Here is a 27,560-nt window from a genome sequence, read left to right as displayed (position 1 = left end):
CTCACTGAAATATATTTTCATAATTTTTTTATTGAGGGAGTTCGAGTTTAAGATAAGGGAACCCGGGAATTCGCCAATGAAGTCCGAATATTATTCTTATATCCTGAACACATTGCTCTATTTTCTGCTCTATTCCCTTAAGAAAATGTACATTCTCAAGATTCCTGGTCTCATACATTTTGGCGACTTTTTTACAAGTTCCTTTATCGTAGAATCTTTCCATTGAACTTTGCTTGACAAAACTTCTCTTGAGGTGAAACTGGTCTCCTTGAATTGCAACAGCCTTCTGTAGTAATGTGCATCCTCAAGGAGTAGTTAATGATTGCGCATATGAATGAAACACCTTCGGACGAGTATTAAAACTGGAAACTCAACAAATACGGCTCAGTACGTATATATGGAATTCACCGTTCACTTTTGGCTGTATGACCTGCGTCAGCAGGGGCTCCGCACGTGAATTGTTTTGCAATACTCCAGCGGTGTGTTCGGAAGTGCCATGAGAGAAGCACCCAGTAAACCTTTATTATTCACCGTGAGCTCATTCGGACGCTAAAGCTTTTGTCTTATCATTGTCGGTCGTCCTAAGCCGCTCAACACTTCGGGACAAGTACACTTGAGATTATTCAATTAATATGTGTAGGTTCCATGCATTTCGTTGCTATAGGCTGCTGGTGACCAAACTGCTACTTGAGCGGCTAATTCTTTACGCTCTATCATTGTATTATCGAAAGAGAGAGAGAACACGTTTTGTCAGGCATTCATTGCAGTGTAATCATTCTTTCGTAATTGGAAATGTCGCAAGAAAAAGCAATCGTAAAGGAAGAGGCAATTATGTTGCTTAGATATAATTGAAAGGACGTACATCCTAACGACCATGTAGGAGGGATCGAAGGTGAAAAGGGGCCTGCAATTCTCCTTGCTCAAACACTTTATCGCAAAAGAACAGCTTGTGTTCACAGAAAAAATGTTACAACAAAGTAAATTGTCAATGTTATCACAAGATACCCGTCGATAACCGTATCAGCACCTGATGTAACGGCATACGCGATGACAAAACGTGGAGTGATATAGGAGGGCACACTGTATCTGTCTACGGAAAGATATAAAGCTGGGTCTATCTCAAGAAAGAGTGGAACCCTGGTTGCGTCTTGTGAGCGACAGGTAAAGTTGGCACAATTTATTTTATTCTCTACTCTTGCCTTCATAGTCGGATGCATGTGGCAATAATGCATTTATTGAAAATGTCTGAACACTTAATTGCTTCTTGGAAGTTTCCTTTCATTCTAATTCTGAGCAATTGTTTATTTCTTGGCGTTATATCGTTTTAACTTTTAGGACATGAATATTTCGTTTACATATATTGTGTTTTATATTCTACGTGCTTTCTTTTCACGCTCTCCCTCTGGTAGGAGCTGAAAAAAAAAATGAAAGATAACTGCTGCTAGCTGCAATCTCGAGACACACTGAGTCAGTTTTCTTCGGCTAGATACGAGCTCATTTCTGTCTTCTTTAGCATATTGGCTTTAAATTCTAATACGTGCATTTTCTGAATAAAAAGAAAACACATATTCATTTGGTCTAAAAGAGAGAAGTGATGTTTTTGTTGCATTGTTTTTTAATGTCGCTTGAGCAAAGCGAAGGCTAAGTTAGGCGACATATGCGCTAGCTGATTAAAATTGGAGTCTCGAACCGCTAAAGAACCGTCCGGGACAGCAAAAGAAAAAGAAAGAAAGAAACGGCCGATGTTTTGCAGCTGCTTCAAATGTAACAACGATTTCGGTCTTTATATATAATTAGGTACGTACTATTCAAATACAGACACCTTTAAAGATCGCTCATCATCGTAAGATCGAACATCATCGTAACCATGCGCTACTAGTAACAATACCTAACTCCTTTCCTAATAAGTCCCTTTCCATTTTTATTGGCGGAAACCTGAAATATTTCTTTTACAGACCTTTTACTAAAAAACATGAAGCACGCTGTGTGCCTTCTGGTTTTTGTGCTTGCAATTACAGCCACATGTAAGTATGTATATAGTATAACGGCTTTGCTGATATTCATCTACCTTTGGTGTGACTGCATGTTGCTGACGGCTCAAAATGTTCCTCTCTATTTCAGATGGAAGCCCTCGGTAAGTGTTGACGACGTTGTTTGTTTAAGCATATTCACGATGATAGGCGCGACCACTGCAAAATTATAAGTGTTAGATATTCGCACTATTGTAATATGTGTCCATTGATCACACTCTCTTTTTCTACGCCAGGATCCCGATAAATGATGACGACCATGGTAAGTAAATGCCAGAAATATAATATATCTAGATTGCAGCAAAAAAAAGATCCCCGGCACTGCATTCATCATTAGATATTCTTCAATTATTTCTACTCTAGTTATTAAGTAGGATGTGAAGCGGGGCCACCTGCCACTGAGCTTGATGGTTCAATGTCCGTCAGCAGTCAGCGCACTGTTAGCAACTATTGTCGTGTTACCTTCACTGCTGATGCTGTTATACTCGTATCTGATGCGTTGCGCTACTGATATAGTGTATTCAAAATTTGAAGCCTCGCGTGAACCGTTGCAGCCTCTCTCATGACTATTATGACGATTGGGAGAAATTGAAAGTTTTATGGAAAGTTCCATAAAGTCACTGATATGTAGTTGCACTCATGGTTATAATTTCTACAGTGATCAGTTGATAGCCAACTTGTGCGTTATTTCTATACATGAAGAAAAGGTGCTGAGTTAGTAAAGCTTCCGAATCATGTAAATGTTGAGAGACCCAAACATTTATCACATTGCAACATTATCACTCATGTGATCTATTCAGCGGATGCGCAAAATCTACTGCACATCTCATGAAATCGGATTACTAAAGGTTTAGATGGCATAAATTGTATTAAAAAGGAAATTCTATAAATAGTAAGCAAAATATTTCACAAAACTGAAACGAAGCAGGGTATAAATTACCTTATAATTAACGTCTCCTTTTGGTTATGCGTTAAGGACGCGCTTCAACCTTATAAAATCACGGTTTATTTCTGCGTTAGTAGGTAATAGCGAATGAACACAGTCCTAAACAATATAGCTTGTGCATATCAGTATATTTACAGTACTGAAGATATACCAATCATTAAGCTTTGAATTTTTGGCGATTTCCTTGTCATAATTCATGAAAATATAAATTCGAAACGACATCTCAGTGTTCCAACATAAAGCATCACCAACATTGCAGATGACGCAACGGTTCCGTATTGGAAGGCGAAACTCGGCTGGATTCTGGAGCAGATTGGCAAGTTCCTCCAACAGACCGCACAGTCGTCGTCAGCCTACTATTCCGCCGAAGATGCTGCTACCCAGCCTCAAGATGTCACCGTTGAGCACCTTAGAAAAGTTGCAGAGATGCTCAACAAGGTAGCAGACACCATCCAAAAGGGAGAGAAGGTTAACCTCTTTCATTAGAGTCTGTAGTGCTTTATTTGAAGTAACGTAATTACTTGAGCGGTGAAGCTGTGTCACGCTACACTGCTGAGTGGACATGCGTATATTTGCGTTATAGCCTGGAGCCATGTCATCAAACTAGGCGTTAAAATTTTAGAAAACAAAATATAAGCTCTGGTTTCAGTTTGACCGAACCATTTCGCAATAAAATATTTTGGGACCACTGGTGTATGCAATTATCAGTCACAGATCTATTGCTTATAAGGTTTCGCATTTCCGCCTCTGACCTACATGTGCGTGGCTAAAACAAACGCACGGTGGTGCGTTAAGGAAACGCAATCCTGACAACACAGCGAAACTGCATGGCAAGCTATCAACGGTATAGGTGACGGCTTGACGAAGCCCATGACTAACACAAAAACCGAAGTTACTGCTCATAGGATGCGCCTGAAGGCTCGGTTTTCTCGTTTGGGCCGCTGCCTTACACACTAAGAAAAAAAAAAGAGTATCTCTTACTCTTTTCGAAGAGTCTGGACTCCTCACGTATACGACACGCTTTGTGGGAGACATCCGAACTCTCTTTTGGCAAAGAGTCCCGAGACTATCTGCGCTCAGTACAAGGTGTTTACGTGACTCCACACAAAATAGTCAGGCATATTCTGTGTAGTAGTGGCCTATATCCTTTCAAAAGGGTTACAAGACTAGTGATGAGGGAGTCCGTTAACAATTCTAGATGAGTCAGACGACACAAGATAAAGTGTCACATGAAAACTGCAAGAAGGATTCAGGTAACTATTCTAGATGAGTCGGATCACTCCAGCAGTGTGTGTCAAGTTACCCTTAGTGCGTGGTGCCGGTCTCTTCCAAATAAAGTGAAGTAACTAATCAATGTAAGTCGTTTCACTCTTGGATGGCAGTGTCAAACCGCTTTTCAAAATGTGTCAACAACTCTTGCTGTAAGTACACATGACTACGGCTAGTTCTCAAGAAGACTACTCTGAAAAGACAACATAGGATAACAAAGAAACCACAGTAAACTTGCCAAAAAGCACATGGCAGGTTAGCAAGAAAAAGTTAATATTTCACCAATCTTTGTTATTGTCTTCTGGAAAATTCAAATGTATCAGTCAGCACAGAATCACTATGAAAGCAAGGCAGTTCTCATTACTATTAAACTGGAATCAATAGCCAACCAAGGAAAACACTCTTAAATAAACATCCAATATGTAGCCTGCAGCTGCATATGCATGACACTGCAATGCCACTCAGAACCATAATGAGACCCCAAAATATTATGTAACTCATGTAGAAGTTTAATTCACCACCGCACAAGTCTCTTATAATATGTCAAAAGATGTATAAGTTCAACCTATTTCCCTGTTCTAAAAGACTTACCTTTTGACTTAACATTCTAAATAAGTATGCTACACATTACAAATAAGAAAGGCTGCACTTATGTACCAAGGAGACCCATATAATGAAGTGCAATAAAAACAATATTCCAACTTAGATTACATTATCTATGCATTATACTATGCTTGCTGAAAACAACTGGTTGGCAATTGATAATCCAATCTAACAGTAAAAGCAGCTGTCTTACCTTATGGTACTCTTGTTGGCACTTTTCCCCACACAATTTGTGCATGTTAGCTTGAGATGAAAATTGATCTGAAAAACACCACATTAAAACGTTGTGCATTAATTTTATTCTGTCATACAACATGCAAGTGTATAAAAACCTCATAACTGAGAAAATTACAAAAATAAATACAGCAACACTTATAGTGATCATTTATTTATGTTGAGAAACATACTTTTGCAAGACTAAGTATATTAGTTGACAAAGACAATTTCAGAGGTAGAAATAACCGCTAATACAAAACTTTCCATAATGCAAGCACATTGACAAAATAAGTAGCACAGGTAGCTGTATTTTGTTACGGCAAAGATAGCGCATGAATGATGAGGACAAGGGAGGAAGCAGAACACAAAAACAAACTATACCCAGCTGCATGCACGCAGCTGTAACAATACACATAGTGCACAAAGATCCAAAAGAAACAAAGAGGAAGATGTGAGGAACGCTTCTTTTACTCATCACAAGTCATCCTGTAAGAGCACATTATGCACTGGCTGTAATCTATCCTCAGCCCATACATGAATAAGTTACATTAATTGCCACATTTACGGATCACTCATACAATGTTCTTGTGATTTTCCTTATTCCAATCTTTAACTTAGCAAGCATGACTGAGTTACGTAACGCCTCCCTACGGCTTGGCCCAGCTTGGCCCATATACAGAAAGTGTTTCTATAAACACTGGAGGTCACGGATGGATGACTGACACATACCTCTTTTAATTCTTTTGTCTTTGTCATTATGATTATCTACCACAGTAGTCTTTTGTACAGTGAAACACATCCAGATAATACACTGTGGGCAACCAAGTGTGAATACCTGTTCTCGGTTTCTACCTTTCTCTGGTGTCCCGCTAAGGTAACCATGGTGGAAAGGATTGTCTTCCCAATGCATGCGTTCCCATACAACAGAAGCAGATGATAAGCCACATTAATGGTGCGTGAAATAAAACATCTGCGCTTAACTTTCCACTGCCGCTCCAATCTGGAATGATTATTTTTTGCTTTGTTGTGTACACTAGCACAGGTACTACGTAGTCCCCTTGGTGCCCAAAGCAACTCTCACATCACAGCAGGATGTAAATTTTTTTTAATCCTAAGCAAAACTCTGGGTATGGGGGACAATTGCGAACTTATATTTTTGCTTTGTATCTTAATTATGTTCTAGACCTTTAACTTTAGCCACTTTACTACTTTTCTGCAGGTGCAGACAGGCCCCATTGCACCAATGCTAGGTTACGAAAACACCAGAGCAGGGTAGAAAGCAAGAACAGATATTTATAATTTGGGTGCCCACTCTGCATTGCGTGGATATGTTTCAATGAACGATAAGACTACTTGGTAGATAAACATATAAAAGATAGGAGAATTAAGCTCGAAGCCTACCAAATTAGTAACTGGGAATTTTATATGTAAATTAAATTTCGTGTTTCTCAGTGATGAAACATTTTTGAGAATATGTGCGAAGGCGACCAAGTCACTCATGCTCACAAAGGAAACAAAATAAAAACAAGCAAGATTACAGTAACTTCGAACTTGCAACCTAAAGTAAGACACCTGACATGACTGATTTATGTATTTACTGAGCATAAATTACACCTAGCGCATAATCTGCTTGTACAAGATGACAAACAATGAGTTACTGTTGCTTTCTCTCTGGGGAATTTGGCTCTTCTGAACACATGCACATTGTATGGCACAGCTGCGTGGATGTAGCTGGGCATAGCTGTGAGTCAGCATCACTCTGTTTTTATAGTCCTGCACTATTATCGTTATAATGTATAATTAGCAAGCAGCCTAACTATCGGGTTGATCAGCTGTATTTTAAACAAAACATACTGACAGATTTCCCTGTTTCTTGCTAACATAAGGAGGCGGGTACATCCTTCCAGATTTCAAGAAACAGCTGTTCAACAGAACAAATGCTGAAGACAGAAAGTCTACAATGACCACTACCTTTATTATTAAATGCCATGTACTAGCTCTTTCTGCAACGAATACCTCTATTACCAAAAATTGTAGTCTGAAAAAATAATTGGAAAATATTTACAAAAGTGACAGAGACTAGAAGTGCATTATAATTGCAAATTTCTTCTTAAACAAGATCACAATAATTGAAGCTTTATTGTTTCAGCAAAATGGCTGACATCCCATTATTGAGGCTAGTCAGTACTGAAGGTATTGTTTGTTTGTAGGAGTCCTCAGACTGATAGCTCTGAAATATTTATCACCATACTTGGTGGAACATGCTTTGCTGTTGCAGATATTACTTTGCCACAAAACATTTTGTAAGCCTTGTGGGACAATTCTGTGTGGAAGATAAACCTATTTGATCATGTCTTTTTGGGTTGTGTATCTCAGAACTGGTGCTAGTCCGACTTATTACAAACTAGACGTTATTGAGTACTGTAATCATAATGCCTGCCACTGCAATAAATTTCTGTTAGCGAAAGTTGTCGCCTTGTCATGAGGCATTACGTTCAATTTTTAGCGGCAGTCACTGCTGAAACACTATGTACAAAACACAAACCAAAGATATGAAGTCAAAATGTAAATGTCGAACAAAGTTATAGTCGATTCTACATTTCACAGAACTGTTCTTTTTTTCTGTTGGTGTGCCAATACCAATTGCACATTCACAAACGTTTTAGTATTGCACTTCTGGCAAATGCAGGAAATTTCAGTGTTTAACAGAAGCCCTTGGGAAGACTGCCCAGAGTCGCTTCGACAAGAGGACTTGCTTTCAATTTGCATCGCTATGTTGTAGGTCACTATGGCAAGGGGTATGTTTTGCTCATTGAATATTACTCAAAACAATTTTATTATTTGTACTAGAGGTTTGAAAAGAGAGCCAATTGTAGAGTTCTTTATGCAGATTTCATATATTCTATTAGTATTTGTTTGGCTGCCACTTGAGTTATGTCCTACACAACGGCAAAATACATAGTGATATATGCGGGCACTTTCTAGTGTACTAAATTTTCACAAAAAGCAGTGTGCTGCAGCTAACTCAGCTCTTTGTAGACTGCAAAGTGCCGATATCTATTCAAACAGCACGTAATGTTACTAGAAGTATGCAAGATTAGTAGGCAGCAGACAGGCCTGCCTACTAATCTTGCATACTTCTCATGCTATTGTGAAAAAAAAAATTATTGAATATACTTCAAAAACTTTTTCTCACAATAGAATGAGAATAACCTTATGCACTTATAATTGTCCTATACTGAAGAAATTTGGCATACATACTCTTCAAGATATGCAGAATGCTGATATCTAATTGAAATTGCAATCTGTAAGATTATTTAAAGTGGCCTAATATTTTTTGCATAGTTCCAGTAATTGTACAAGCCGTTTGGATAGGTATCACCACTTTGCAGTATACATCTAGCTAAATAAGATACAGCATGAAGCTATTTCTGAAAATTTTATACACGAGAAAGTGCCCACAACAATATTTTGCCACTGTGTAGGACTAACTAAAAAACAGCAGCTACACAAAAATCGATGACAATTCAAATCTAATAAAACACTTTATGAATGACAGTATATTCAAATCTCTAGTACTAATATATAAAAACGTTGTTTCGAGGAGTATTTCCCCTTAATAAGTGGGTGTCAGTGTATTCTACCAAAATGTTAGAAAATGCCTTCAGGCATACCATGGGGAGCTTTATAAATAGCACACGCACGCATCTGCCTAAAAATCCCCACGCCCTGCTTGCATTCCTTAGTCATTTTTGCATTCTTTTATGTGTCACCATTTGTATCCCTTAACATTGAGCGCGCAAAACCAAAAACAGCCTATTACTAACACTCTGAATTTTTAGCCATTGAAGGGGTTGTATACAAATGGGGGCAGTCAACTTTAGTGTGACAATAAACAAATATTTATTCTCACAATAATGAAACCAGTCATAAAATATATCCTCACAAATTTGGAAATGAATGCCCAAAGAACCTTGCTGATTGCCACATTAGTGTCCTAAACAAGGTCTTTTGATGTTTATGATTCCTAGTTTAATTCACTTTCTCTAGTAAATGGGCTCTGACCTTGACTACTCAGTGTCGGAGACTAACCCAGACCTGGAAGCCAATATGTAAATCTGAAATAAAGACATTCATCCCATGACCACGTCACTGCTATGTCATCAGAAGTGTTCATCCATGGATACATATTCTGTGAAATAATTTTTACATGATCTGTACTGTTACTCTTGCACTAATAAATTAGAAAAAGCATTTGCTATTTAAAGAACTGCTGTAAACCTTTGTGTTTGAGAAATGCAATACTCAAAACTGTAACACAACCAATGCGTGCATGAAACCTACGATGCCTTTGACATTCGTCAGTGTGGCAAATAGGCACTGAGAAATGCCGAGGGCATCATAGCTTTTGTGTCTCAAACTTTGTATGCGAGTATAACTGGTATCTTTGCAGTGAAAGGAAGTCACATTATTATAAGACTTATGAGGGGAAGTCATGTTTCTCTAGTTTAATATTTTCTTTTTTGTGATCCTATATTCTTGACTTTTCCAAAAATAATGGGTGTTTGAAATAAGTACCCTATATTGCTCTTAAATTTTTCCTGCACTAGAGCCCACGTTAGGTTACATTTCTTGAACGCTTTGCAGTGCTGTAGATTATCGAAATGAAGAAAAAAGTGCCATAAGTTTGCCTTTTAGCCTTCTGTATAACAAGAATTATGAACCTATCAATTACATACACAAGTACAAAAGAACTACGAAAAACTAGGCATAAAGATGGACATACATTATAATAGCAGGAATCGATGGTGAGAATTCTAATAGAAAGGAACCATTAAAAACTATGTACTAAAGACACATGAACTATAATACAAGTATTTGCCAAGATGTTGAAGAGACAAATGCAATGTCTCTTCAAATCACTCCACCCCAACATTCATCCATGGTTCGATGAGTGACCACAGCTGGTGATTCTGTTTGTATAGGTGGTAGCTGAGGTACAGCTGTGAAATAGGTGGAACATGTAGAGGGGTCACATAAGGCTGCACGATGGTTGCACAGCAGGTTGCCTGGATCTCCGGACTCACTCGACACTCATGCGTTGAGCCTGGTTATACGTCGTTTGCAAGAAGCTTGGCCCGAGTGTGTGCCACGGCTTGGGTAAAATTTCGAGGCAACCTGAAAAACACAGATACATATCAATAAGCACCAAAATATTCTTTACCATACGGCAAACCTGAAGTTTACCATCGGCACATGGCAGATAATGAAAACAGACACAAGTCACCAGACTCGAAGTATACAAATGTGCAAAAGTGTAAATAAATGTGAAGAGCTGCTTATAGGATGGAATGTTTCATTTTGCCTCTTGTAGATCAATAATAGTATCTTAACATAAAGCCAAGTGTACTTGGCCCTCCTTAAAAAAGATTAAATTATGGGGTTTTACGTGCCAAAGCCACTTTCTGATTATGAGGCACGCCGTAGTGGAGGACTCCGGAAAGTTCGATTACCTGGGGTTCTTTAATGCGCATCTAAATCTAAGTACACAGGTGTTCTCGCATTTCGCCCCATCGAAATGCGGCCGCCGTGGCCGGGGTTCCATCCCGCGACCTCGTGCTCAGCAGCCCAACACCATAGCCACTGAGCAACCACGGCGGGTATGGGCCTCCTTATTTGTGTAAGTAGGTTATTCCATGCGAGCTGTCCCGACCTGGCACACGACCACTTGAAATCATTTTGAAAAGCTGGAGGCCTTTCAATAGAGGACAAATGTTTATTTCAAGAAATACTTAACTTTAAAAGTTTCTTTTTACTGGCGCAAGCACTAAGTGAGATGTTGTGTAACGCACCAAACTATGCATCATAAAAGGCATAGCCAAAAAATTGGTTCTTTCATTAAGGGGGCCAAATTTTTTAGGACAATAAAGGGAGCCTTGCACCAAAAATTGAACTGCTTATTAGCCACTGCTCAGTTTATTATGGGTCAATAAAAATGGACAAAATGGCCTATTAACTTTATTTTCATAGAACTGGCTTACAGCAAAAGCTGCAAATTTATGTAATTTACATATTTAGGACTTGTGCTGCATGCAAAAACTGGTTTCAGTAAGTTAAATTAAGCAGCAGTGCACAGAAATGAGGATGAACTAGAAAAAAAGTCAGTTTTGGTGTAAGTTTATCGGCATACTTACTATTGAGGCAGTCCAAGTAAATTTATGCCCAATACCATGTATGAGAGTACACTGTATTGTTTTTAAATTGCTAAAGCTTTATCAAAGCAGTTTAGTGTTAAGCAAGAAAAAAATTGTACAAGTGGTCTCCTACTAGTTTCAAAATATGCATCGCGTTTCGTCTAATCCACATAGCCTCTTGGCAGCAAAGGCAAAATGCATGGACTTGAGCATTCCTGCACCGATTGCAGGGAGTCTAAACTGCTTTGAAGTTAATTATTTCATTGCTGAGTGGCTACAAGCCACTTCACTCAAAAAGTTGGCACCTAATTACATGAATTTACCTTAATCTTTCTGTCGGCTTCCAGCCTGCTTGGCATCATCACGAAGGCTGCCAACTCCCTAGTGGACGTAGTCAGGACACGGTGGTGGCAGGATGCAGGGGCGAGAGCCACCAGAGTGTACCTGCAGCAAATTTGCACAAATGCTCTTAGTCCTACCATGTCACAATTTACAAGAAAAATTCAATTGTCTGTGTAACATGGATACCAATACAAATAAATGTAAACAGTTAGGTCCTATACCACAACTAGAACGTCGACAAAGAAGAAATGGTACTTATGTATATGAAAATCCAAGCGATAAAAAAAGAAGAATGTGCATCCGACTTGTGCATGGAAGCTCAGTTGAAACCTGAGCTCATACCATCAAGTGATCTGCTAGTCAACCGCAAGCCTCTTAAAATGCCATTGTATATTTTTTGCACGCACTATGTTAAGCTGCATTAAAACAAGTTCCATATCTCTAAAGATAAGTAAATCGCGAAGCAATTCAAATAATGAATTCCAGTGGTCGTTAATGCAACAAAGCGCGAGCTCTGAATGAAGCTGGCCAAACTGGGTAGTGACCAATAACAATGTGGTTCTCTACATCTTGTTTTTCTGGCTTTCGCTGTAGCATTAGAATACACAAGAAATTTCCCATTCCTGACATTTAACCCTTCTAATTTTTATTCCATAATGCATAATACTTCAGCAAGAGCAATAATGCTGTCTCTTAATCGTAAATAGTAATAGAACAAGAAATTTTACTGGAGACAATGGTTTGACAAGAAAGCTTACCTCATTCTCTTTGTCTAAACATTGGCTCCAGCGATACTCCTTGTTCTACGGCTCATCATCATTTCAAGTCTCTGTCTTCCTGTGTACCTCTATGCTTTCAATGTTGTATCAATGAAATTGTAATAACGGAGAATTATTAAATGTAGCTGAGGAAGAACTTGGGCTTGTTGGTAGATAATGACCGAGTAACTGCGCAACATAGAAATACGGACAAAGGAGGCTTATGGTGTGTCGTCTCCTCCATGCATGTCTCTCCATTGGACAATTACTCTATTTCGGTGTAAAAGTATTACCCTTTGCACAATAATGCTGAAATAAATAAAGGCCAGGAAAGTGGACACAAAAATTACAACAAATAGCATCATATTGTAATGAGATTTGCGAAAGTGCCTGCTACGATCTGTCTCACCCATAACATGCTGAATAAGATGGCGTCTTCTTCTGGATGTTGCCATTTCTTGAATACATAAAATAAAGTAAATTTAAAATTAGAAAAATACACAGAACAACAGCAGTAGCAGAGGAGATGACGCATTGTTTAGTAAAAGAAAGTAAACTAATCTCTGATACACCGCAGACGAAATTTCCTCTATTAAATTAGTAGAAAAATACACCACACTTCATTTCATTCAATGCTGTGAGCGTTTCTTGGTACAGGAAAAAAAGGTATTTCTGCATGAAAAAGTAAAATAATCATAGCCTTCTACTTTTACAAAATACGCTACAGCGACTAAGCCAACTACAGCTGTATATACTTAAAATTGTTATATGCACATTACAATAGCCAAGAGAGGATAAACTTGGGTTCACATGCAGCTCACCGGGAGGTACAACTTTGCAATCAACTCATTTCTGCTTGCCAAATATCTGCACTAACGTAAGACTACAAATAAAAAGACCCTTTTTTCATAAAACACCAGACTCAATATAGAAATTCCAGTAGAAATACCACAAATTCTCCATATAACACAGCCAGGTTTTGTAAGCCTAGTAGGATTTACTATATAAAGGTTGCAGCAAATTCATGCTTTTAAATATTTACAGCCGTGAAAATAAAGATTACATAAAAAATAACATTATACATCGGCTTATATTGTGAGCTAATGTGTTTCGGACTTGCAGCCAAATGCACATTAAATTTGTTCTGTTTCAGCGCTTTTAAAGCGTTGTGTCTGTTCGCTATTGCATGCAGCCGCCTTACCGCTACGAAAATATTTGTGCTGCCACATCGCCTGACACTGCCGTACAGCGTTGTAGCGTTTTTGTTATTCGCGGTAATATACCTAAAGCCCTAGTAAATCTAAGAATACACAAGCTGTTTTTTCGACAACCTGTCTTCACCAGCGAAAGTCACACTGGTGCTGGTATTGTATCTACACTTCACGTTAGGCAGTACTTGGTATTCTACTGATTTTTCGATGCGACAGGCCACTCGCCATTGGAGTCGTTAAGAACGGTGTTTATCTATGGCAGTACAGCTTTGCAATAATTTCAGATGCTCTCCTGAGGCTTCCGTCTGCCAGTAGTATTATCGCATACATACGCGCACGCATGCCTATGAAACGTCTGCGAACTGCCAAGAGAAACGTGACCCAAATGCAGCCGTACCGGAAGGGCCGAGTACGCGCCGTTTGTAAACTCGGAACAAAAGCTGATATGCTTAGCTGAGAGGTTAAGAGAAATATGGCACAGGTCACTCTCCGCTGGAAGTCTTTCGTATGCATCTGGTCGTCTCTGCGTTGCGATCTCCCATATCACAAGGAAAACGCAGTGCAAAACGCAACACTTCCGGCGCTTGTGACGGTCCGGCGAGCTGCACTCGCTCGATGTCGGCAAAGCCGAAATCGGCGACACGCCACTGCTGGCGGCGGTCCTCCTCGTCGCAGGCGCACAGCACGGACAGAAGTTCCCACCGTAACTTGCCACCGTAACTTGCCCACCGTAACTTGCCCTTGAGAACCACTCCATAGAATAAAGAACCACCACTCGACAACAACGTACTCGCGCGAGATGCAACGCAACTGCAAAATGGCGTCATGCTATTGACGGCTTCGGCTTTGGATTGTTTGTATGCGCACAACTGAGCAAAACAGTTGCGCTAATTTCAGTGTTGAAATAAAAACTGTTTTGCTCACTGATAATATTACGTCACGTAAGTAATGTTGACGAATGAAACAGCCATGAATTAACACGTGTCTTGAAATACCCGCTACGTTCACCTCGCAGAAGCAAAATTTGCTCGTCCGAGTGTGGTTACGTTTAAAATATCTATCGTTGGGATCTCGGACCATGCTCGAAGTGGGAAGACGCCGCATAATTGTGCTTAGTTTGCTTAGCTATAACGGTGCGGCTGCCCTTGATCTCTGTCGAGTGCAGTGTGCTCTGATGTAAGGTAGAACTACAAAGCCGCCGACGTTACTGAATAATCTAGTGCACCTGAAGCTGCCAGAACTCCGGTATTTCCTTCACAATTTCTTGCGACTGCGTTCCGCTGTCACCAAATGCGAGCGCAGTCTTTTGGCGGAGATTTAGCAACACATTTTCCAGAATTGTTCACCGCTGTATCACGACGTGGAGAAGCAGCGTTGTTGGTCCTTAGTAAAATTTCCTGTTTATTGCGAATTTTGCGATAGCAGTTATATGGACACAACCGTCGAAATATATCTGTCGGTGTTACCGTGAGCTTACGTATAAAGTCAAGTGCGATAAGATCCTATCCCGCGCCGTTGGCTGTGCGCGTTAAAGGAAGTGTTCGAGGCTGAGCCGGGCTGGATGGGCACCCAAGTCAAGTATCTATAGGAAGTCACGTGATAAAACGCGCGCAAGCCGGGAGAGGGAGGCGCTAGCTTAGCGCGCTTCTCCTCCTCTAGCCGTTGCTCTAGCCCGGTCTTGCGCCACCCTCGCTGTTTTGGAGATAATTTCCGATGGATGCAAAGCTGGGGGGGGGGGGGGGGGGGGGTGCTCAGGTAGCCCAATTTTTCGGAGACGCATTGAAGGAAGATGCAGCAGAAGCGTTCGGTCCACTCTGTTCGCGCCCTTCATCACGCCAACGCTGTGACAGCGAGTGCTCGCGGTCACTGAGTGAGATCTGTTGATGTTTGCACGTGCGCTTGTGACCCAGTGCTTGCTAATTTAAGGAGTAAGCGAATGTTTACTACAGTTTATTCAGCCGATGCAACTACGAACCTTAGTTCGTGCAGTGGTTCATGCAGCATTGGGGTGAAACTGCTATATTTTTGTTTTTATATTTCTAGGGGCTTCCAAAGCAGTGTTGCGTACGCTAATACTTGTTTCTGGTCGTGGAACGCAACGCACTGCGGTAGCCCAGTGGCTTTGGTGTTGCGCTACTGAGCTCGAGGTGACGGGTCCAGTCACAACCGCGGCAGTCGCATTCCAACGGGGTCAGAATGCGAAAACGCGCGTATACCGTGCATTCCGTACACATTAAATAACCCGAGCTGCTGAAAATAAATCTGCAGCTTTCCACTACCGTGCACCTCATAACAAGACCTTGATTTTGGAACTTAAATCTTCAAAATTTAATTTTAAGCCGCGGAATTACATTTACAATCGACACTGTTGAGTGCGCCTACTGAACTTATTATCTCGTTGCTGTGCTCTCTTTAGTAGCCAATACTTTTTTTTTAGATTTACTTATGGTCAGAATCCAGTGTGACAAATCCAGGTCTTCTTTAGCATAGGAAACCAGCTATAGCTTAAGCGTGTGAGGTATCAACAAGCATGGTGAAGCAAAATCAATATATAGAGTTCGAAGTAATTGCAGAACATGACAAGGATGAAAGAATGATACACCGCATTACAACCAGGACAGGAACCCGAGGGATAGCCTAAATCAGAAGAGGTTATCTGGTATTTCTTCTCCTGCATTAAAATCTTTCTCTCGCCAGACTCATCTCGAATATCAGAGGAATCGCGATCTTCCACGACGACTCTTCGCGTGCTATTGAGAGTCAAACGACCCATCGCAAATGTTGACTCTTGTTTTCTGACTCTACTCGCGCAAAAGTGGGTCTTCGGAAGAAAAAAGAGAGTCAAGTTGCCGTGACTCACTTTTTACTCCGTTTTTTCTTAGAGTGTAGTTATTACACACTATCGCGTAGGCACGTTTCCTTGGTACTTATATAATGCTCATGCCATGTAGTAAGCAGTGTGCGATAGGCCACCAGTATTCTTGCGGAAGCGATACAATTTAACCACCGCTCGGCTTCAATATTTTTTTGTTAGCAAAATGGGCATTGCATTTTCTTGTGAAACTTACGTATGCCTCTTCGGCCAATAATCCTGATCAAGCCGGATAGCCATATATTCCAAGAGATTTGTAAATATCTGTTGGAAATGAAAAGAAAAAATAGCAGACCGCACAGCGCTAATTCGTACCCTGTATGTAGTAGATTGAGCTCGCTGTCGGATAAGGAAGGGACAACGTGACGCATGCTATTCACTGACGAAATAATGGTGTTTCAGAAAGAACAAAGCCTATGTAGAGTATATTGTACTGAAGCATCAATTGGTATGATTTATTTTTAGATAGCGCAAAAAATGGAAGGCTTGCTCAAGTATCACCCCACTGTTTATCACACAATATCAGCAGTCAGGTGAGCACATCCCCAGTGGTATCGCCCTGTCGCCTTACAACTGTAAATGTGTGAGGCACGTGCTCCTGTAAAGCAGTGAAGGGGAGTACTGCTGCCTTGTATCTGGGGGCAAAAGTAGGCGTTTTCATGACACGCTAGAGGAGGCAACGGCAAGTTTGCTCAACGTGGGCCTTCCTAGAGGCTCACAGCACTTCACAGCTGACGCCGAAAGTGCACTTCGCTGGATGCTTTGTTCGCCTTGCGGTACAGATGGTCTTTTTTTGGGCCTTCAATCTCTGCAAGCCGCACAGTCTGCTGAACTTGTCGGTAGTTTAATAAAAGCGTAGTTTACGGTGTCTTGCGTGTGAATACCGGATCTTATCATGAGGCACATCGTAATCGAGAATACCCGCCGTGGTGGTTTAGTGGCCATGGTGTTTGGCTGCTAAGCAAAAGGTCGCGCGGTCGAATCCAGGGTATAGCGGCCACATTCAGATAGGGGCGAAATCCGAAAGCACCCGTTTACTTAGATTTAGGTGCACGTTAAAGAACCCTACGTGGTCCGAATTTCTGGAGTCCCCCACTACGGCGTGACATTTATTAGATCATGGTTATGGCACATAAAACCCCATAATTAGCTTTTTTTATTGGGAAACTACGTATTATTTTGACGACCGCGGTTTTGTAGCGTGCTCGTAAATATTAGAGAACGAGAGTTTTTGCATTCACCCGCCATCAATATCTGGCTGCCACAGCAGGGATTGAATCTGCTACTTCTAGCTTCATAGATTACTGCTGTAGCCATGTACCTATCGCGGCCGGTCGTTGTTGGTGACGAAAAAACCAACCTGACACCCATTGTCTGTGTAAATCTTTCATGTGCGGAAAAAATCGTGCAAGAACGAATTCACTTTTCGGTGCTTGCTCGGTATTGCGAACTCCTAAGAGCAAAGCACCAACAAGGGTTTTCGACTCGACCTGAATTAAACATTTTGTGCCACCTGCGCATGGGGAATATTGCCATTCATACGTTAAAGCTTAGACATATCTTTTCATGTCGGCAGAGAAGTTTCTCAACAGCAGTTGTGCTTACCACACGCATTACGAGCTCTGAATATGCTGAGCTGAAGGCGATATGGTCTTGCGCTGGTTGAGGTGCCCCGTGCCAGCAAGTTTGAACAGTGATGAAGGTTTGGTTCACGTCGAAATACCGCACTTGTAGATCTTTTTGAAGTTCATCGTTTCCGGCGGAATATGGAAAGACTTTATCAATTATTTCTGATAACTTGTGCTCTTTTATGCTCTTGATCGTCTTCGCGCTGGTAAAATATAAATAATCTGTAACTCATGTACCAAAAAAAAAAACAGATAAACACCCGAGCAAGGCCGACCGATACTATAGATCGCTTGAATTTGGCACAAGGCGCGACTTACTTGTCTTACTATGACACGTCTTACCTGCGCAAGAACGTTTATTCAAGGGTGAAGACAGTTAACTGCAGGTAGAAGTTCGTTACTCTTGCATAAATGTCAACGCTAATGTCAAAGGAGTTCCTGCAATTCAAGTTTCTCTTTGCTTCCATAAGGTCTTTCAGGACACTGTCAAACAGGGTTGTAAGATTTTCGTAATCTTTATGGTCGATTGAAATCCCCATGCAGCACGAAAGCGCTTCCTGATGCGTTTTGCTTCTGCTATTAATTTATTCTTTACTGCCATGTTGACTACTCAAACCCATGCTGAATGAACAGCACCGGCGTTGCGCAAAATATATACGGGGGGTTTCACGTAAGTTGAGCAAAATGTTAAAGATATGAGAATGCCATGTAGCTGGACCGAACAAAGGTAATGTGTTTGCCGTCGCTAGGAGATATTCGTATTATCATTTGCATTGGCCTACTTACATAATGAGTCTTCCTGATTTAATTAACTTCTCCAATATTGGAATCAGATGAAAAGTGTCAATGAGAACATTGTAAAGCAACGTGAGAATCCCCCGATACACCTTGCTGTTGCTCAATATGTGCTAGGTAAAAGTGTTCTACCGAGCGTCAAAGAAGCCCGCGATACAAGCAAAGGTCCTCGAGTGGCGAGTCACGCAGCACTTCTGCGCGTATTTGCGGGCTTCTTTCAGGCTCTGAAAGCCACTTTCATGCAGATATTAACTGAATAGGCTCAATTGTACTTGTAATATTTGTAAATATGCTGGTTTTTTTTCTTCCATCTTTTGCGTCCGAGAGAAAACAACGAAGTGCATGTTTGGAGTAAAGGTTTATCCCGTGCTCTTGCATCTTCATCAAATATTCCGCGTTTTCCGGAGACACTCTTCGCTTCATCGACAAAATCGGAGCGTTCACCAGGCCCGCCAAGCAAGAGGCCTGCTATGGCAAGCGTCTAGTGAGGCAACGCACGTGGTGCGGCACCAGTGAAGTCATCAGTGATGCTAGCTGCCTTGTCGTTATGAGCGCTGTGCCTTCTTCGGCGCAGCCCAGACAGATAAATTGTGGCGTGCTCGTGGAGATAACGAGGGACATTGTCCAGCAAGAGCGAGGACACCTAATTATACTCGGCCACAAGTGGGGATTCGTCAGATGACAGCTTTCAGACTGTGGTGAGTAGGAAAGCCAAAAGAAGGATCATGAAGGCGCCTTCACCAGCGAGGACATTAACTATCAAGACAAAAAGTGAACGCTGGCAGCACACCCCTCTATCCGTGCCCGAAGACTCCTCCGTGAGCCTTCGAGCACTTAACCAGCTCGCCCCCTCAGCCTTCGTCCAGGGCGTTGCGTCGAATAAAATTAAGGAAGTCCAATTAAATGCGCGAAAAAATATCCTCACTGGGGAAGCGACACGTTGAAGCACACGGAAAAGCGTAGAAAAATAACAGATTTTGGCAGCACGGAAGTACGACTGATTGTACCAATCAAAGGCGTCTGCATAATGGGCGTCATTTGCGACATCGATTTGGCCATCACGAACAGTAAGCGGCCAATTGTCATCAAAGCTGCGACCGAAGGAGTTGGCAACACAGTTTTGAACACCAGGTCCAGTGGCTTGTAAATCCTGGATTTCCTCGTTCGGTCATCACCTAGGTGGCAGAAATGTTGCTGCAGAAGCTCAAACAGGGCAATAACTTCAAGGTAGGTGAGGGAGGCCAATGAGGTACCCTGTTTCTACAAGGTGAACCGCAACTTAAAGAACGTGCCGAACAGGTATGAGGTTCCAGTCGTGTTTTCCACCCCCAACAAACTGTCTCGCCTGTTCCACCGAATCACAGACGGTAGTACGCAAGTGCGTAAAGTCAATCACACAAGAACGCTACGTGCAAAAGTGTGCCACTGCTTCGGTTTACCAGACACCGCAAAGTTGTGGAAACGTATACTTCGGGCAGACCGGCCATTGTGTGAACGACCGAATGAGGAAACACGCAAACACTTTAAAAAAAAGGATATGATTGCCCATCTCTCAGCACATTGCAGATCCTGCGGCGGTTGGCCTCGTCTTTCTAAGCTGAGACTTCTAAGTAGGAGTAGAGAAAGACGCGGGAGGGAAGTGCTGGATGTATATCACATTCGCGTTAGTCGTCAAGCTGGCGTTAGCCAAACACCTGTTTCCTTACATGACGCATAAATGAAATCGGTATTTCTGTCGCATACAAAATGGCTTGTTGCTTGCTCTTTGTCACCCGCTAGTGTCGAAGGTGCGCGCGCTATATATGTAGCAAGCTTCATGCCTAATAAATAGCTGTGAGTGTAGCGCCATCTTTCTTGCACTTCTGTTTGTCACTGAGAACCTTTCTGTTTCCGTTTTTTTCTGCGCTACAATATCATATCATCCACGGAACAGCTAAAAAGAAAAAGAGAAATTAAGGAAGAACGAGAAACATTAATTGAAACATAAAAATGATTGCTCTTCAAAATACCGAGTTAGGGACAGGGTAAATCAAGACAGGAACATGACACAGTTAAGGAGTCGGGAACTAGAAGTATCACTAAGTATCACTAATTTCTAGAAGTACTAGAAGAATCAGTTATGGAAGTATCAGTAAGTACTAGAAGTACTAGAAGTATCACTAAGTGATCAAACAGCGAACCGCATTGTATGCGATCGGGCCCCGACGGGCCACTTCAACGCTAGCAATTCTGCCAGGCAAGGAGTCGTAGAACACGACGAAAATGTTGTACGCAGCCCGAAGGCCATACCAATCTGTGTCGATGGCTTGCAACAACAGCTCTCCCATTGAGCTTGCTGCATATATAAAAACGCGAGCTCAATGGTTATCACTCACGGCTTTTTGCCTGGCCGCCTCATTAGAAGCATTATTCACGATGGGACGGCGCTACACTGGCCTCCAAGGGAATGTTATATTATAGTCACATAGGCATGCAGCACAGTCCTGGCGGCTGGAAGCAAATGCAAAAGGCGGGAAATGGAAGAAAGAAGCGATGAGCTTCCACACGGCACTTTTTACTGAGCATGCGCAGTGGACACTTATCTCGGACTTAAAGGCTAACGTCAGACAACGCTCGCTTGCTCCGTAGAGCCCCGCAGGTGCGTTCTAGAGAAGGCTGCTCACCTCTGTACCATGTGTAATTACAGCATTCGTTCAAGAGAGAACAGGGGAAGGTGGGAGAAGAAAATTCAACATGATGAGCAAAGCGAGAACAAGGCATACGTTCAAGTAGGATAAAATTGGTGATCGACAGAGATTGGGACAACTTCGTCCTGCTCTTCATTGCAGCTACGAGGAGGCAGCGTTTATATGAGGCCATCCCACATCACGAATTACGAGGGTAGAAGCATCATCTACGTAGCGGTATTTGAAGGAGTGTGGTAGGGCTACGTGAAGCATGCAACTTGTTGCTGACGACGATGCTGAGAGACCGGTAGGAACGATCTCATTTGTGACATTAGTAACGTATTGCAACACGTGGTATCCATCGGCTTAATGTGACAATTGCTTTTAGGAAAGCCCCACGTGGTGGTTGGGTGAACAAAGAATCACCAAAGCATCCGAAGCAAATTGTGGGTCTCCATATCGCCAATCACAAAGGCGTCTTTGAGTTATCTTAAATAGACATGGACGAGCGCGGGCTTGCTGCCGCGTGGTTTGAGTGCGGGCGATGGCTTCGCTGGCATATTAGCATATGATAATGACAAGCAAAAATTTATATAATGTGGCTAATAAAATAGTAATATTTCACTAATATATACCGATACTAAAAACCTAATATACATTGCAGTTAGTAAAGAACACTTCTGAAGAAGCTAACTTTTACATAAGGGGACGAATACTGGATACATAGGCTGCATTCGGAAGAACGTTGCACGTGCAAGAAATGAATCACAGATACACACCAAATAAATTAACAGGTTTCTTTAAGGAAAAATTTTTCACTGTACATCGGTATAGTATCGGACATGAATATGTTGGCCCCTCCAGCACAGCGTTCCATTCGTTCACTCTGCTTGGAAAAAAAAATCATTGCCATTCCACTTGGTGAATGTGGATGACCAGTTAAGTTGTGTATGTGGGCCCCATAATGGTGAACAGTCCATTGCTGTGCGCCCAACACCGTATGCACATAAATGGAGGGCGAGACGCCACTCGCCGCTCCGCCACGATATTGAGCCTCGAAAGATGATGTGGTACCGTGGGTATACACACAACCATGTATTTTTGCGAAACGCGACACGACGCCATTTACAAAAGAATCCCGACACGTAGAACACACACACACCTCGCCGCTCTCTGACGGCATACACTGCTTCACCGTAATTATGCCAATCGTGCGGCGGTCGACGTCCCGCAGTGCAGTAATGCTTTTGAGGCGAATCACAACCACAAGCGGCCACACACAACAGAGGCCACACAAAATTGGTTCCCCACGAACTCCTTCTGAAACCTGGCCGTTGCTCTGGTAAAACGTTCCAAGTTTGACGCATGAACGGTTCGCATTGCTCTCCATGCCACGGTCATTGCGGCCAGCGCGTTTGCGGAACTGTCACTACGGGAAAGAGGAAGCAAAGGAAAACAGATAGACAAGCGCTTGGAATGACGACAAAGAGAGGGCGGTGCAAACGTAGACATGACCGACGTGGGTCAAAGAGTAGTATCTTTATTTAGCAGCTTAATATCTGATACGGGTTTTTTTGGCCTAAGATATTAAACTTATTTTGGCACGTCGGCGGAATGCTTAAAGTCTTCTTCACCTCCACCATGGGTCGGCCCGGTATGGTACTATCTTCGGTATCCGCCCACGTATAAGGAGAAATTCTCAATCTACACGGATCACTAGAGGCATGCAATTTTTTTCCACAACTTATCCATATACAGCTTCGCAGTAAGTTAACTAGCAGGAATTTATGCAAGCGACTATTCCAGTTAGCCTGGGTTACGGAGTTCTGTATATGCGTACGGGTTTATTTGCAGGTCATGCCATACACGAGATAAAATGGAGAATAGATAAAGTCTCCTCTTATGCAGCGTCAAGACGTGAGGCCTCTAGCGTCACTGCCGGCGTTTGTCATGGCATAAGTACTCCGAGAACTTTGGCATATTCCAGGGTGCTATTCCCGCTTCGCAGCCGCAGTTGTCCCTCTAACTGCCTCACGTCATGTCACCTCCGTGTATTGTCATAACTCCACGCAAGGAGCACGAACGCTACTCTAAGTCTTGTTATGGCATTCAATGTTTCGCCTTCAGGCAAAACTACCTTTTTCATGCAATTGCTTCGTGAATTTTATTGGCACCATCAGTGCCTCTGTAAGCTGAAATGCTGAACCATGAAATAGATTCGCACGTGTCAATAAAATAAAGGAAGAATAAAAGTATCTGGACTAGCAACACACTTTATATCTGCATAAAATACTTCTCCTTGAGAGGCTCTATCAATACGCTCTATCATAGTATTATCGAAAGAGAGAAAACTCATTTTGTTAGACATTCGTTATTGTGTCAGCGTTCTTTCGTAATGCAATAATGTTGGAAAAAACAATCGTAAAGCACAACGCTAGACTTTTTCTAGGACATTGTTGAAGCTACGTACATCCACTCGACTGTATAGGGGGAACGAAGGCGGAAAGGTGCCTCGATTCTCCGTGCTCAGTTTATTGCAAAAGCACTGCCTGTTTTCATAAAAAATTGTTACACCAAGGTGAAGTGTCAATGTTATCACCAAATGCCCGTCGATACCCATATCAGTACCTGATGTAAAGATATACGCAATGACAAAAGAGTGTCTTGATATGAGAGGGCACAATGTATATTTGCGTAGAAGTATATAAAGCTGGGCCCAACTCCAGAAAGAGCGGAACCCTGGTTGGATCGAGTGAGCGACAGGTAAGGTTGGCACAATAGATTTTACGCTTCACTCTTCATATCAGGATGCATGTTGCAATAACGCATTTATTTGAACTGTCTGAACATTTACTTTGTCTATGGAAGTTTCCTTTCATTACTATATTGAGCAATTATTTATTACTTGGCGTTACATGTGTTTCAACGTTTACGACTTCATTGTTTCCTTTACACATTTTCTGTTTTGATATCCTGCATCAATTCTTTTCGCGTTACCTCACTTGTCGAAGCAGAAAACAAAACAAGAAAGATAACTCCTGCTAACTGAAATCTCGAGACACACTGCGTCAGTTTTCTTCAGAACGGATATGAGCTCATTTCTGACTTCTTTAGCCTATTGCCTTTAAATTCTAATAAGTGCAGTTTCTGAATTACAAAAAGAAATATTCATTTGGTTTAGAAGAGAGAACGGATGGTTTTGTTAGATAGCATTCCATCTCCCTTGAGCGAAGCGAAGGCTAAGCTATTGGACATATGCTAGCTAATTAAAAGAGGAGTGTCGACATGCTAAAAACCATCAATGACAGCAATAAAACGGCCTAAGTTCTGCAGCTGCTTCGAATGGTAACGACCATTTCAGGTGATATATGTCATTATGTATTTGCTTTTCAAATACAGACACCTTTAAAGATGACTCTCATGAGTAAAAGTGGAAACATTAACGCAAGGATGAGCTACTAGTAATAATACCTAGCATAAAAAATTAGTCCCTTTCAATTTGTAATGATCGAAACTTCAAATTATTCTTTTAGAGCTCTTGAAATAAAAAAAATGAAGAAAGCTGTGTGCCTTCTGGTTCTTATGCTTGCTGTTACAGCCACGTGTAAGTATGTATATACTATAACGGCTTTGCTGATATTCATCTACCTTTGGGGCGACTGCATTTTGTTGACGGTTCGAAATGTTCCTCTGTATTTCAGATGGAAGCCCTCGGTAAGTGTTGACGACGTTGTTTGTTTAAGCATATTTCGATTACAAGCGTGAACAATGCGCGAAGATAAGTGTTAGATGTTCGGACTATTGTGCTATGTGTCCAACACGCTCTTTTTTTCTACGCCAGGATCCCCATAAATGAAGACGACCATGGTAAGTAATGCCTGATATATGGTACCGCAATATATCTGCACTGCAGCAGAAAAATAATAAAGGGACCGGCACTGCATTCGTAATTACAAATTCTTGAATTATATTTACTGTTTTGATAAGTGGTGTGTGAAGAGCAGCCGCTGGTTGCTGTGCTAGATGCCTGCAAGCACGTCGACAGTCAGTGTGCCGTTAGTATCTGTTATCCTGTTACCTTAGCTTTTGACACTTTCACACTCGTATCTGATTCGTTGCCCTAGTGATATGGTATGTACAACATTTGAAGCGTGGCGTGAAAGGTTGGGACCTCTCTCCAGACTATTACGATAATTCAGACAAACTGAATGTTTTATGGAAATTTATCCACGGACTCGTTGATATGCAGTTGCACCAGTAGTTATGCTTTCTTTAAGGTGATCAATTTATACGTAACTTGCGCGTTATGTGTGTACATCCGCAAATGGCATTTGATTTAGTAAAGCCTTTGAATCATGTGTATGTTGAGCGGCCAACACATTTATCACTTCGCAGTAATATCAGTTATATGATAAATATTATCATTTGGTGGATGCGTGCAAACCCCTGCGCACCGTATGAAATCGGATTAGTAAACGTTCAGATGGCGTGCATAGTAATAAAGAACAGCATTCTAATAACAGCAAACCAAGTATGTTAATAAACTGAAACGTATCAGGGTATATATTATCTAGATAATCAGCGTCTCTTTTCGGTTTTTTTCAGCCAATCAATAAGTTTATTATTATTGAACATTATTACAATTACAAGGAGGAGTGGAAGAGATAAGTAGAAGGCAGGGAGGTTAACCAGAATAACGTCCGGTTAGCTACCCCCAACCGGGGGAATGGGAAAAGGGGAAAAATAACAGGGAGAGAGAGGAGGGAAGGAAAGAAGTTCGCTGACAGGTGTGGTCTTACAGAAATTGCATTAATACTCACAGATGGTCGCACAAGCCCGTCGTCCTTAAGAATCAATTACAATTACAAAGAAAATGTAACACAGAAGGAGATATCAAGGTACCAACTGTCAGGGGGATCTCCTTTTATTACATGTACAAAAATGTAAAATATGCGATTACCGACGACGGTAAGAACAGCGGGAAAATACAAATCAACATATTAGAACTAATTCATCAACCGTCTGGCAGTTGAAGATTACAGATAAATGAGCAAGAATAACTTTTTCATGGATATACACATGAAAGTACGAATATTACAGCAATTCAATAGGAATATGATGATTATATAACATCAGCACTGCGCAATGCAAAAATGGAATAAAATGAATTTATTAGCGACTAATAATCTAGGCACATAGACCATTATATGTTAAGGATGCGCTTCAACCATAGAAAATCAGCGTTATTTCCGCCTTACTGTGTAAAAGCTAATGAACACATTCGTAAAAACACAACGAGTGCATATAAATATATTTACGTTACTGCTGGTAAATAAATCGTCAAGCTTTATATTTTTAGGCGATTTCCTTGTGACTGCCCATGAAATGATAGCATCGAAACGACATTTCAGTGTATTAACATAAAGCGTCACCAACGTTGCAGGTGACGCAACGGCTCCGTACTGGAAGGGCAAGCTCGGCTGGATCCTGGAGCAGATTGGCAAGTTTCTCCGACAGTCCTCAGAGTCGTCGCCAGCCTTATATACCGCAGAAGATGCTGCTACCCAGTCGGAAGATGCCACCGTCGAGCAAATTGGAAAAGTAACAAAAAGGCTCAACAAGGTAGCGGACACCATCGAAAAGGGAGAGAAGGTTAACCTCTTTCATTAGCGGCTGTCGTGCTTTAATTGAACTAATGCAATTACTTGAGCCGTGAAGCTGTGTCACGTGACACAAATGGGTGAGAACTGCCTGTCTGAGCGTTATAGCCTGGACACACGTAAGCAAACTAGGCGTTAGAGTTTTAGAAAATAAAACACAAGCTCTGGTTTCGCTTTGACCGAACCATTTGGCAATAAAATATTTTAAGAACAATGCTGTGCAATAATTTTTTGCTCACAAGATGTTCGACATTGGACGCAGGACGCCAACGCTGGATTTTCTACGACATGGCGCCCTTAACGCCGTCGTATTAAAATCTATTCCTAACATAAAACGCACTGCCTTGCTATTTGAGGCCCCAGCTGGTTG

The 27,560-nt window shown here is 41.5% G+C and overlaps 1 protein-coding gene and 1 pseudogene across 2 annotated transcripts; both read left to right on the top strand.

The window, feature by feature from the left end:
• The first annotated feature begins 23,038 nt into the window (after window positions 1–23,038).
• On the top strand, window positions 23,039–23,218 carry LOC126541006 (U2 spliceosomal RNA; annotated as a pseudogene).
• Window positions 23,219–24,236: 1,018 nt separating this feature from the next.
• LOC129387425 (uncharacterized) lies at window positions 24,237–27,404 on the top strand. 2 transcript variants are annotated; one of them, XM_055076350.2, is made up of 5 exons: window positions 24,237–24,293; window positions 25,066–25,134; window positions 25,232–25,244; window positions 25,372–25,397; window positions 26,974–27,404. In XM_055076350.2, the coding sequence occupies exons 2-5, from the start codon at window positions 25,083–25,085 to the stop codon at window positions 27,198–27,200; spliced, it is 318 nt and encodes a 105-aa protein (XP_054932325.1). In that variant the 5' UTR covers window positions 24,237–24,293; window positions 25,066–25,082; the 3' UTR covers window positions 27,201–27,404. The 2 variants fall into 2 exon arrangements, 1 of the variants encoding a protein (XP_054932325.1); XR_008614652.1 differs by lacking the exon at window positions 25,066–25,134 and having other exon boundaries at window positions 24,263–24,293.
• The last annotated feature ends 156 nt before the right edge of the window (window positions 27,405–27,560 follow it).

This window comes from Dermacentor andersoni, chromosome 2 (assembly GCF_023375885.2).
Source record: "Dermacentor andersoni chromosome 2, qqDerAnde1_hic_scaffold, whole genome shotgun sequence".
Classification (NCBI taxonomy): domain Eukaryota; kingdom Metazoa; phylum Arthropoda; class Arachnida; order Ixodida; family Ixodidae; genus Dermacentor; species Dermacentor andersoni.
The sequence above is the reverse complement of the archived record's forward strand: the minus strand, read 5'-3'. Positions and strand labels throughout refer to the sequence as shown.

Excerpts from the sequence above, each read along its gene's own strand:
- LOC129387425 (XM_055076350.2), top strand. The coding sequence starts at position 25,083 with ATGAAGAAAGCTGTGTGCCTTCTGGTTCTTATGCTTGCTGTTACAGCC. Across the intron at positions 25,398-26,973 it reads CATAAATGAAGACGACCATG|GTGACGCAACGGCTCCGTAC; the intron begins GTAAGTAATGCC and ends CCAACGTTGCAG.